The sequence below is a fragment of the Buteo buteo genome, chromosome 18, assembly GCF_964188355.1.
Source record: "Buteo buteo chromosome 18, bButBut1.hap1.1, whole genome shotgun sequence".
Lineage (NCBI taxonomy): Eukaryota > Metazoa > Chordata > Aves > Accipitriformes > Accipitridae > Buteo > Buteo buteo.
The window spans coordinates 14,204,235-14,216,448 of NC_134188.1; the positions used below are offsets into that span (position 1 = coordinate 14,204,235).

General features: G+C 38.9%; 1 protein-coding gene across 1 annotated transcript in view; it reads right to left on the bottom strand.

Moving 5' to 3' along the window:
* Nucleotides 1-8,528: 8,528 nt before the first annotated feature.
* Nucleotides 8,529-12,214, bottom strand: part of DYNC2H1 (dynein cytoplasmic 2 heavy chain 1) — a 189,028-nt gene continuing 185,342 nt past the window's right edge. The window contains exon 89 of the mRNA XM_075050027.1: nucleotides 8,529-9,144. Coding sequence (XP_074906128.1) covers nucleotides 8,986-9,144 — 159 coding nt within the window. The 3' untranslated portion in view covers nucleotides 8,529-8,985. The remainder of the gene's footprint in view (nucleotides 9,145-12,214) is intronic.

Below are 12,214 nucleotides of genomic sequence, written 5' to 3' on the forward strand. Positions count from 1 at the left end.
GCTCAGGATTTTATCCAGTCAAGTGTGGCAACTTCACAACTTGTCTGGGCAATCTGTGCCGTTGCCTGACTGTCCTCATGGTGAAACTATTTTTCCTTATATACAGTTATAACATCCCCTGTCATCCTGCCATGGAACTTGATAGCCTCTTTGTAGGCAATGGCAAGCTGTGAGTAAGTGTCTCCCAGCAAAGCTGTCTCTTCTTCAGGCTGAACAAGTCTGGTTCCTTAAGCCTCTCCCCATAAGGCAGGTGTTCCAGTCCCTTGAGCCTCTCGGTGGCCTCCACTGAACTGTCTCAAGATTTCCAATGTCTTTCTTGTAGTGGAGGACTCAGAACTGTCCAGTCGTTCTTGAGCTAAGCATTCCTCTCTTGCCTCTGCCAGCTGCTGGCTCATGCCACGCTCTCTCAACACTCAAAAACAATTTTTGGTGTCTGAATGCTGTTTGCAGCTTCTAAATATTCCACAGTCTTAGCCAAAACCAGCCATGGAATCTATGGCTATGTCTCAGATAGGGGAGCTAGGAGTGTGCCCAAGTTACCTTGTCGACATTCCCTTGCAATGAGAGAAATGGGTTGCGCACCAGGCACTCCCTTGCATCCTGAATTCTACAGTAAAGAGTAGGGAACACGGACACTGGATTGCCATATGATGTAGCTTAGTGGGTAAGTGTAGGTACTACCCATACGATGTGAAAGGCAGTGTGCAGCTGCTGAAAGTACAACTCCAAAAGGACTAATGAAGAAGTCAAAATAGGATATTAGCTACTTACTAATACCCTTATAATGCTTTGAGAGGCAGTCCCTGTCTTTATTTAAAAATTTTGATCATAGCTTTAAGGTGTGACTTCCAAAGTGAAGTGCCTTCCCTAGACAATCCTACTGATGAGTTTGTTTCCCTTTTATTCTGAAGGGCACAAAAACAATGATCACATTTACTTAGGGGCTCAGTTCCTGCTGCTGATACTTCATGCAACTCTGACTACAAGAGGAATTATCTGTGTGAGAGGATCTTTCTTTAGTGCAAATGTAATTTTCAACAACAAATTATGGCATTTAACCTCAGATGCCAGAAGGAAAAGTGCAATCTCTCCTTCCCATGGACAGCCTGCAAGGACAGTGCTTCAGGAAGCCCAGTGAAGTTACTCCTAGAGAAAAGGCTTGAGAGAAAATTTTCTTGATCCTCTACAAAGAGCAAAAGGTTAGAAAAGAATAAGAGGTAGTTTCATGTAGACGATACTGGAACACAATTGGCCAGTGTCTCTTTTCATTTAAACTCCATTGAAACAGTAACAGATCACAGTGCTCTTTATGATAGATACGACTTTTACTCCTTCACATCTCTTTGCATCCCAGCCCCTCCTTAACTCATCAGGAGAATTCTTCCCAGCGTTGATGGAACCATGAGTGAAACTCCTCTTGCAGGGGACATAGGCTGGATGTCCCAGTGTGTTACATTGTGTTCAAACTGATGAACAAAACCTGTTTCTGGATAGATGAAAATCAAGTATGCTCTTAACAAAGGACATTTTGTGTTTTCCCAATGCCTGACAGTTCCTTCCAATGAAGAAAGTTCACACTGAAAAAACCTCAACTACAAACATTTTTTTCTTGAGGATACTTTGAAAATCCTGAAATTATAGTAAATATAGGCTGGATCTTGACTTCCAGTTTTCTGGCTTTTTCTCTGACATACAGTCTTCTCATGATTTGCAGAAGTTATTTTTATAGATGCTAACTATTAGAGAGAGTTACAAAAACTAGATATAACTAAACTGCTGTCTTCACAGTATCGGTGAGGTGTTTGGTGTATCTTTATTGTGTTGGAAATATACTGGAATTCAAACATCCTTTTAAATTCTAGATTACTAAGTTTTCTTCTCATTTTTCATACACAATTTTTTTACAAAAATCATAAGGAAAATATTTTAAAGCCAACTGACTAAGAACAAGATGGAGTGGACAGGGCGGTATCAGTAAACGATATCGGGATTTTCACTCATTTCATCCTTACTGGAACCCAAAGGATAGAAACATCACTTCAGAGACCTACCTACAATGAACTGGAAGGCTCAATATCTACTGGATACTTGTCTTCCCTAAAATGGGTTTCCTGTTCTCACATCACAGTGTTCCTGATACTGGTAGCTTAAATGGCTCCTCTTCATGTCTAACCATTTCACAGGATTATACAATCACAGAACAGCTGAGGTTGGAAAGCACCTCTGGAGATCATCTAGTCTTACCCCACTTCTCAAAGCACAGTCATCTAGAGCAAGTTGCTAAGGACTGTGTCCAGTTGGGCTTTGAATATCTCCAAGAATGACACTCCACAACCTCTCTGGGCAAGCTGTGCCAGTGCTTGGTCACCCTTAAAAGTAAAGAAAAAAAATTATTACATTTAAATGAGATCCCAGGCATTTCAGTTTCTGCCCATAGCCTCTTCTCCTTTCACTGTGCACTGCTGAGAAGAGTCAGGCTCCATCTTCTTTACTCCCTCCCCTCAGATATTTATACACACTGATATAAGCCTCCTGAACCTTCTCTTCTCTAGGCTGAACAGTCTCAGCTCTCGCAGCCTCTCGTTCTATGTCAGATGCTCCAGTCCCTTAATTACCTTCATGGGCCTTCTCTGGACTCACTCCAGCATGTCCATGTCTCTTCTGTAGTGGGCAGCCCAGCACTGGACCCAGGACTCCAGATGTGTCTCACCAGTGCTGAGCAGAGAATGATCACCTCCCTCGACCTGCTGGCTATGCTCTGCTTGATGCAGCCCAGGAAGCTGTCGGCCTTCCATGCTGCAAGGCCATACTTCTCCTCACTGTTCCTTCTCATGCAGATACTGAAGATGTACAGAAATAGCTGCAAACAGGCCAGAGAGGTCAGTCAGTGCCTTATCCACTTCCACAACCAAGGCTTCTCTAAGTATCAAGAAACTCACTTGGTGAATCACTTATTTCTAAAAAGAAATACACCACAACTAGCTATAAGCATTTTTTTGAGACATAGCTGCTTATTCAGCACCGCTGATAAGAAAATTTCCTTTGGAACAGACTGTTGATGCAATGTTATATATACTATAAATTGTCCTTACCTTCCAAATCCCACAGTTTTCTGCGCCAGCCTCTCACGAGGTTCTAGACCACAGTACCATCTAGTGGCAGACGTTGATATGACCGTGCCCATCACAAAAAAGCTGTTAACCTTTGACATTTCTTAGCAATCTCATTAGAGAGAGAGAAGTGTATGAAAAGCCCTCTTATGCTTGGAAATAGTACCATGTGGGATAGCATGAGAAGAACTCACCTTGTCAGAGACTGAGAGGAGTTAGACAGCTCTGATGATGAAATTGCCTATCTGGTATGCTTCATAAGCATGGTTACTAACTATTTTTCCCAAAGATGATCTGTTAAGAAGATGCTTGTTTGCTGCTCTAAAAAAAGTAAGTGAATCTAACAATGGGTGAAGATATGAAGAATATCTCTGAGACTTCTTTTGAAGACAACCGGGTGGAGCTTGCTTTCTCTTGAGATGCAAAGTCAGTAGTAATTTTGACACACTCTTCCTTAGAAACTGCTCCCAGTCAGAGTATACATATCTGACATTCGTCTTGGGCATCTGGCTATTGCTGTTTAGGTAACTTTGTTTACAGGATCATCAAGGTAGAATGAACACTGGGCAGTATTTTTTTTTTTTTTGAGTATAATTTACACTATACTCAAATTATACGTGCTCTCAGTTAATTTATGTGTTGAACAAGAACACAGTAATGCAGATGGTTTTAATAACAAAAAAGTAGAATAGCAATGTATTGTAACACAGCGTGAATACCCAAATTCTTGTATTGACTAGCCACTCATACCTACAGCACCATTCTAGAATCAGCCTGTGAAAGCTTTCTAGATATTCTATCATGATTCTTTATGCATTATAAAGTGTTTGAATAAATTAAAACAAATTAATTTAAATTAAAAAAAAATAAAAAAGGAAAAAACCACCCCAATCTCCACAAAGACCATACCCTAAGAACTATTCCTCAGGCAAACCACAGTCCATATTAAGAGTAATTATTGTTGTGAAGCTGTTCAAATAAGTAACACCAACTTTATTCTTTGATTTTCTAAAATACAATAGTGAAAACTCTTCTGTTTGTACCAAACCCACTGAAAGTGAAAAAAACCCAGTTCTGATGCTTTCTAGGCATCTTACATAAAGGTGATGAGAACTAGAAATAAGAAATCTAGACCTTAAAGAGAGGCATTTCTTGAAACACATCAATTTAGTGAGCTCTGCTGTAAGCAGCTTCAGTGGCTGAAGTGAAAAGCAGATAGATACAAGAAACAGTGCTGAGCTGTGCAGCCTCACAGACAGGAGGTGATGAGCAGGGGTGAAGGAGGATGGCCCCTCAAGCAGCAGAGTTTCCAAGGAAGCTTCTAATACGTGAAGAACTCAAGCGCACTCACAAAGTTGTACACCTTCAGAGGAGAACGCAGTGTAAGGACCCACAAAGGGTGAGCTTGTTTTCTCAGATGTGACCCACTTGTTATTTGTCTTCAGACTCTTCTACATGTAGTTTCTTATTCACACTTTTTCTTTTCAAAGGATTAAAAATGGAAAAATTAAAAAGATTTAAAAATGGAAAAATTAAAAAGATTTAAAAATGTATATGTAAAATTTTATATGAGAAGTTCTAGTTCTGGTCAAGCCTGCAGATTTTTAGCATGATAATCAATATTAAATGTAATTTATGTAAAACCATTTTTGTCGATGAAAGACAGTCTATCAGTTTAAGAGGTCGTATAATGATTCATATTTGATGCTTTTGAGCATGGAGTTCAGGTTTTTTTCCCCTTTCAGCTCCAACAATTATCTAGCTGTTTTGGGAGAAATTACTGCTCTTCTGAGTGCTGTTCTCTGAAAGCTGAAATAAAGAAATGGAGGGGGAAAGACTAATTTGCACAACCAGTTCTATTTGTACTCAGCATAACTTGCATAACTTCCCTTCCACTGCAGCATTTGGATTTTAATGAAATTCTAAAAATGTTCAGGAAAAAAATCTTAAATCAACTCTACAGAGTTTTCCCTTACCACTACAAACATTTGAGGTATTCTATCACAATCATAGGTCTTGTTTCTGAAAGGTAGTTTACCTCAAATAACAACAAAAAGTGAGTCTGACTCTTCAACAAACATGTATTCTTCTGTTTGGGAGCATAGCATGCTCTGTGACAGTAGACTTGCTGTGAACTTGCTAAATGCACCAAACAGCATGTCTTCCAATGGATGGCAGCACCAATGCCTGATGAATATTTGACTGCTATAAAGTGTAAAAAGAAGAAAACGTTCCTTTTAAAATGTAAAATAAATGCATTTGTAAAAAAAAAAAAAAAAGCTATTTGTATTTTAAACACACTTATATATTACAGCACAATCTTCATTATTTTCAGAGGTTTTGTTATTCTTTAAAGGTTTTTTTCACTCAGCAGTTTGCCTCTTTGATTTCTATTGATAACAATTTGCACTTGCTCAAGATATGCCTCTTTCTCAAGTCTTCAGAAGAGCATGTTTATAGAGTAGTAACATGTGTTCTCTAAGATCTCTTTATAAATTTTTAGTCTTACAAGTTCCTATACCCTTGAAACTGAATAGCAGAATAGACTCGTTGAAACACTAGTCAGACCACTAAGGCATTTCTGATGCTTTTATTTCTTATGTTTCCTGATTCATACTTCTGAATGGCCTATGCTTGTGATACAGCTGCACTTTGGTGGTAATAAACACTCTACAGTCTGCCTTTTACTACCAAAAATATCATTCCTATGATATACCGTAGTAGTTATCTATAGTATCTTTCATTTAGATTACAACATTGTGTGGAAAGAAAGCACATCGTACAATGCATACAGACAATAAATATCAAGGAACACATGAGAAATAATCTCTTTTTCCTCTTTAGGTCACCTGGGAGCCTTCCAAAACATCAGGGTTATGACTAGAGTTATGAGAAGGAAAGATTAGTGAATCAATTAGTCAGAATAAGTATCAAACATCCTGCTTAACACACAGTGAACATAATATACAGCTCTCAAGATTTTTGTGATGATAATATTACATCATTAAAAATCTACTAGATTTCAGCTGCCAAACTAGCTTGAGATTTACTTAAATCAGTTTTTTGTCCTGTGCTAAAAAAATAAACACATCAGACACCTAGGAAGAGAGCTCCTTTCACATTTGTAACGTAGATCAGTCTAGATGAGCTCCCAAAGGACTTCTGCCCAAATAAAAATATAATTCAATGCTCTAGGTATAGCCAAACATTAAGAGGGTTATTTCATATCACTCATGGAAGGACTCAGAAAGAGCAGAGGCCAGCAGACATTTCTGGTAATGTGGAAGGGCTCTAAACCAAGAGGTGAATCAAACAAAAGGAGATTTAATCAAGCTGGCTAACAGTACTTTCTACTCACAGAAAGAAGGCACTCTGACAGAAATGCATGAATGAATGCATGTCCTGAAAACAAAACTTTTGGTGGTGTGAGCTGAGAAATATTCTGCTGTTCTAAATCTGAGGCAGTAGCAGATGATAGATACAAGAGGTAATGAACCTCCACAGCAGAGACTGGCCAGTTTGGAGGGGTTAGGATACAGACAAGTTATCAGTAAGAAATTGAATCAGTTCCTGACTCTGAAATAGAAATAAAGATCGCGTGGTAGGTCTGGAGGTGTCTCTTTTATATCTGTTTTTTTTGTGATAGAGTCAATATCTGTATATTAATAGAATTAGTAAAGACTTCCTAACTAAATATATAAAAAGAGGACACTTGAAACCAGCGGCTCTAAATAATATTCGTAGTTACGCTTGGCAGGATGGAAGGCATCTTTGAAGCTTATGATTAGAAGAGAAAAACTCAACCCAAACTGAAACATGACAATCCCCTCAATGTTCTATTAATGTTTTATTTCAGGGTTTCTACAACTCATTACAGTAGCTTTTTATTTCCCGTAACAAGCAAGACTGGTCATCAAAACCACCTTCTGCATTGCTGGTCTCTACTTTCTGTGCAAGGTAGGTTAAAATATGATGTCTCTTTTCCAGGTATCTTTGCCCTAACATAGGGAGTTACCTGAATATCTGTATTTCTCTACCTGTCCACAAAAGAGAAGCTGGAACTGGTAGGAGCCAATAGATCCCTCAGTTTGGAGAAATACGAAAGCTAAAATCCAATCTGCTTTATGGAAATGTGTTGGATCCAAAAGGGAAGCTTGCAACATGCTCTTTACATGTGCCTAAGGGAATTGAAAGCACAGTTGCTCTCAGTAAAACTTTTTTCCTCTCCCAGTGATGTTTTATCAAGAAAGCTTAGTATGACAGAATACTTTCTCTGGACAAATTACCCTCTAAATCCTTACAGAGCTTGTATGCGCATTTATACAAGTGCTTTCTGTTCTGTTGGAAACTTTGTCATTTTCTCCCAAAATTTTCTTCGCAGACAACTATTTCTAAACTTGCTACATTTTTATTCTTCAGTGAATCAGAGTCAAATGTATAAAGGAAAACAAGACAATTATCTGAAAATTATCAAGTAAATCTATTCTGCTTTAGATAGGATTCAATTTTAAAAATGTATGTGCACTTGTATCAAATCATTTTAGAACATCTCTTTATTAGAAGAACTAAAATGGGAAAATTTGCAGATAGAAGACAAAAGACCAAGTTTAAGGGATAAACAATAGAGCAGAACAGAGAAAAACACTTTCTTCAGGAAGCTAACCTAGAGATGTGGCCAATCTTTTCTCTGCTTTCCTCCCTCCCTCAAACCACCAATGTAAAATATCAAGCAAGTGAAATACAGTCTTAATTTAAATACTACTTTAAAATAGATATAAAATCTATCAGACATATCAATGCCAAGACATCTGTTTTGTTTGCTAAGCAAACTTAGAAAGTGTTTTTATGCTTTTGTCTTTTAAAAATATCTTCATGAGGTGACTCTGTAATTGCAGTTAAAAATCAGGCACTTTCAATTCTTATGTTGAGACTTCATCATTCTTCAGTAATGCTGCTTCCTGCTGGATTTGGGGTTTCCTGCTTCTATTGGGATTTTGTCCAACTGCACACCAAAGCTATGGCAGCATCCCAACATGATACATCATCAATCAGTGAAATCAAACTCGAGTATCCTGCACTAAGAACAAGACTCCAGGGGTCTCTCACATCACAGACCAAAAGCAATATTATATCCCTCTGCTTATCACTTAACAACTGGGTGAGAACCTCTTTTGTTTGTCTAAGGAATTGTTTGTCTATCTTGGGGATTTATGTTCACATTCTTACTGGAATTTAGTACAGATTCACAAAATGGTTTTTTTTCAGTAAATTCTAAATAACAACCACAATGGTAGTCTAACTGAATTTGTAACTCCACGTGAAGTTTATGAAGCTCCTATTATTTACTACCAATACAAAGAAATATGATTACAAGTAAAACATCATTAAAACAGACTGAAACATTTATCCTGACTTTTATATTCAAGTAAAACATTCAATTTCAATTACAACAGGTAAGTTTTAACATTTTATTTTATTAAATAATGGAGGCATAAGAATAACAGTTCAAAAAGGATCATGAAAAAAACTGATCAAAGAAAAAATGCTGACTTCGAATTTATATTCAATATTTATGGGCAAAACATAAGAGATTTCAGCAAGTCTGAGAAAGAGATACAGCACATTACTATCTAGAGAAACAACCCAAATTAACAGTTTGCTAAATAGTGCCATGTTAACTTTTACAATATCCCACAAAGATACTATGAAGTTCTATTTAAGTAGAATTATATATTTAAAAAAATAAACAGGGGAATTTATAAACCATTGCTTTAAAAATGTATAAGCAATGAAACTAAAGTTTTCTTTTAATAAGAAACAACTGAGATGTTTAAATGATTCTTAACTTCAAGAGTTAATTTAATGCAGTTTCAGATTACTGATTTTTTAAAAATAAAGCAGCGCCACATTGAATCCACTGGTCTTGGTTTCCTCCACAAGGTACATCAATATTTGTCACCACACGGTCTCTCTCCACGCTCGTGTAGACTGGTAAAGATATGCATTCCTCTGGAGAATATGGACCACATGCATCCTGTCAACAAACAAGTACTTAGTTATCACTTAAATAGACAACAAAACATGAGAAAGGAAAAATCTCCAATGATACAGTATCTAAAGCTGGATCTTAAGATACAGTGTAGACACTGCAGCCTTGGACAGGCAACTCTTGGTCCAGGCTACAAAGGAGAAGCATTACTAACAAAGCAGAGACTTCAGAAAATTTGCTAGACTACCCCGTAACTAAGCCTCTACTTTTCTCTCCAGTTTGTTAAACTGAAAACATGAGACAGTATGTAATAGGGGTGATCCTATCAACTACATATAAAAATCTTCTTTCAGCTAGAAATCCCCAACATTACCTGTCAAAAGCTTCTGCAAACCAGGGGCAAAAGAAGTGTTGAAGAGTTCCCAGAGGGGAGAAGGCCCCTCGGGAGCACCAGTGCTGTCCTGCAGGGAGCTGCTAACCCGGGTGGGCTGGAGCCCCGGGGCAGGCAGTGCTCTTGGGAAGCCCTGCTGCTGCACCTCCTCCCTCCGGCAGCCTAACCCTGCTGCTCCTCCCGTAATGCAGCCCCGGTTCTCATCCATGTCTGAGATACTTGCACGTGGGATACTTCAGGAACTGCGCCAAAAAAACCCTTACCCCACACTTTCCAGGCTACCATCTGGAATTAAACAATGATTTCTAACATCAGTGAATCCAAATATAAAAATGGTTCTCTGATACAGAGAGAGCTACTATACCTTACATTAGAGTCTCACAGGGCCCCCACTTAATGCAGGATATTAAGAGGAACCCAGAAGTATTAACCACAATTTAGTTAGTCCAGGACTTAAAACAAACAAACAAGCAAAGCCTAAATTCCCTAGTACTACAAACTGTGTGCACTTTCGATGCAGTTTCCTCCTAGGGCTTTGCACAGGGCATTGTCCCTATGCATGACTACAGAACTGAACTCAAAGACTCAGTCTAGACTTCCTATAGCAAGTAATTTGGGATTCAACCCATGATGCATTTATTTAGTGTAAATAATTCAGGGTTTGATTCAATTGATACATATTAAGCATGTTTTCTGTCATACTCAAAATCTCCTTTCCTGTCAACAGGAAAACGTCAGGATTTTCAGGAACCAAATAATAAAGCAGCACACTCATCAGAAGGGAATTTGAAACAAAAATTAGGGTCTTTTTAATGTAAATCACATCAAATGGATCGATAGGCTGAGGCCAATTGTATGAAGTTCAATGAGGCCAAGTGCCAGGTCCTGCACTTTGGTCACAGCAACCCCACGCAGCGCTACAGGCTTGGGGAAAAGTGGCTGGAAAGCTGCCCGGTGGAAAAGGACCTGGGGATGCTGGTTGACAGCAGGCTGAGTATGAGCCAGCAGTGTGCCCAGGTGGCCAAGAAGGCCAACGGCATCCTGGCCTGTATCAGAAATAGCATGGCCAGCAGGAGCAGGGAGGTGATCGTCCCCTGTACTGGGCACTGGTGAGGCCGCACCTCGAGTCCCGTGTTCAGTTTTGGGCCCCTCACTGCAGGAAAGACATGGAGGTGCTGGAGCATTTTCAGAGGAGGGCAACCAAGCTGGTGAGGGGCCTGGAGCACAAGTCTTATGAGGAGCAGCTGAGGGAGCTGGGGCTGTTTAGTCTGGAGAAGAGGAGGCTGAGGGGAGACCTTATCGCTCTCTACAACTAACTGAAAGGGGGTTGTAGTGAGGTGGGTGCTGGTCTCTTCTGTCAGGTGGCTGGAGATAGGACAGGAGGAAATGGCCTCAAGTTGAGGCAAGGGAGATTTAGGTTAGATATTAGGAAAAATTTTTTTACTGAGAGGGTTGTCAAACATTGGAATGGGCTGCCGGGGGAAGTGGTTGAGTCACCAGCCCTGGAGATATTCAAAAAGCGAGTAGACGGGGTACTTCAGGACATGGTTTAGTGGGCATGGTTGATGGTTGGACTCGATGATCTTGAAGGTCTTTTCCAACCTAAATGATTCTATGATTCTATGAAATGTGAGTTAGTGAAGCTCCAATATTAGAAAATAACTAAAAACAGGAAAAAAGGAAACTTGCAAACAATAACTATTTCAATCACTTTGCCTTGCATGTCAAGTGTAAGCCATTTCTAAAGAATTTTCTTGTTCCTTTTGAAAATCAACTTCTCGTATCTTTTGAACATCAGTGTTTAAATCCTTACAAAAGGTCTGTGCACTATAAGAGTTCTATAGAATAACTTAATAATCAGAAGCTGGTCAAAAGAACTCAGCTGTTCTCAGAAGGATTATACTTACCACAATTACCCCTTGGTTAACAATACTGAAGAAGACATAATGGTGGCCAGTCTGAGAGTAAAATATTAATCGGAGAATTTAAGTTTTGCCAAAGCTGGGAGGCCAAAAGTTGCCCAGTTTGCCTTCAAAGACCTCTTTTTACACCTTTTTGGGTCAAAATAGCTGTTCTCGTGCCTTTCTCAATCCTACTGATGTTTTAAGGAATGACATTATTCGAGGGTTAAAACCATTCTGTGAAAGTCTTTTTGAGCCACAAATCCTTATGTCCTTGGCTTACACACAGTCCAAAAATTCTCTGTCTAGACTGCCTCACACATAGTTCCATCCTGCTTAGTGACACCCTTCACAGCTTGGGATCTATCAGTGAATTAAAACTGGAAAGGACCTTCACAGTTTAATGAAAATAAGCATCATGTTAGTAGCTCAAAATACTCCATTTTGAGCACTGCAGCATTTTGAGGGAGTTCTCCCAGAAAAATCCTGTAAGCTTTTTTTTTTTTTGAGAGAGAGAGTTCACTTTATTTTAGTTTGGTTGAAAATTACCTCAAAGCATTGCATTATAAATATATGGATTTTTGCACATTAGATTTCATAAGAGATATTTATGGGGAGAAGAAAACAAATTCAAAACCTAAGAATCCTAAGATAATATGTTCTACTTCATGCACTCTTCTCCTAAGGACAGGATAATGAGACAAGAGGAAGTGCATAATATCCCGACTCTGCCTTGCTTTCTGAGCACAGTGTTTGATTGTGGTCATTTTTTACAGTGAAGCCCACAGCAAAACAACTTAAGGGCAGATCAATTCAGAAATGC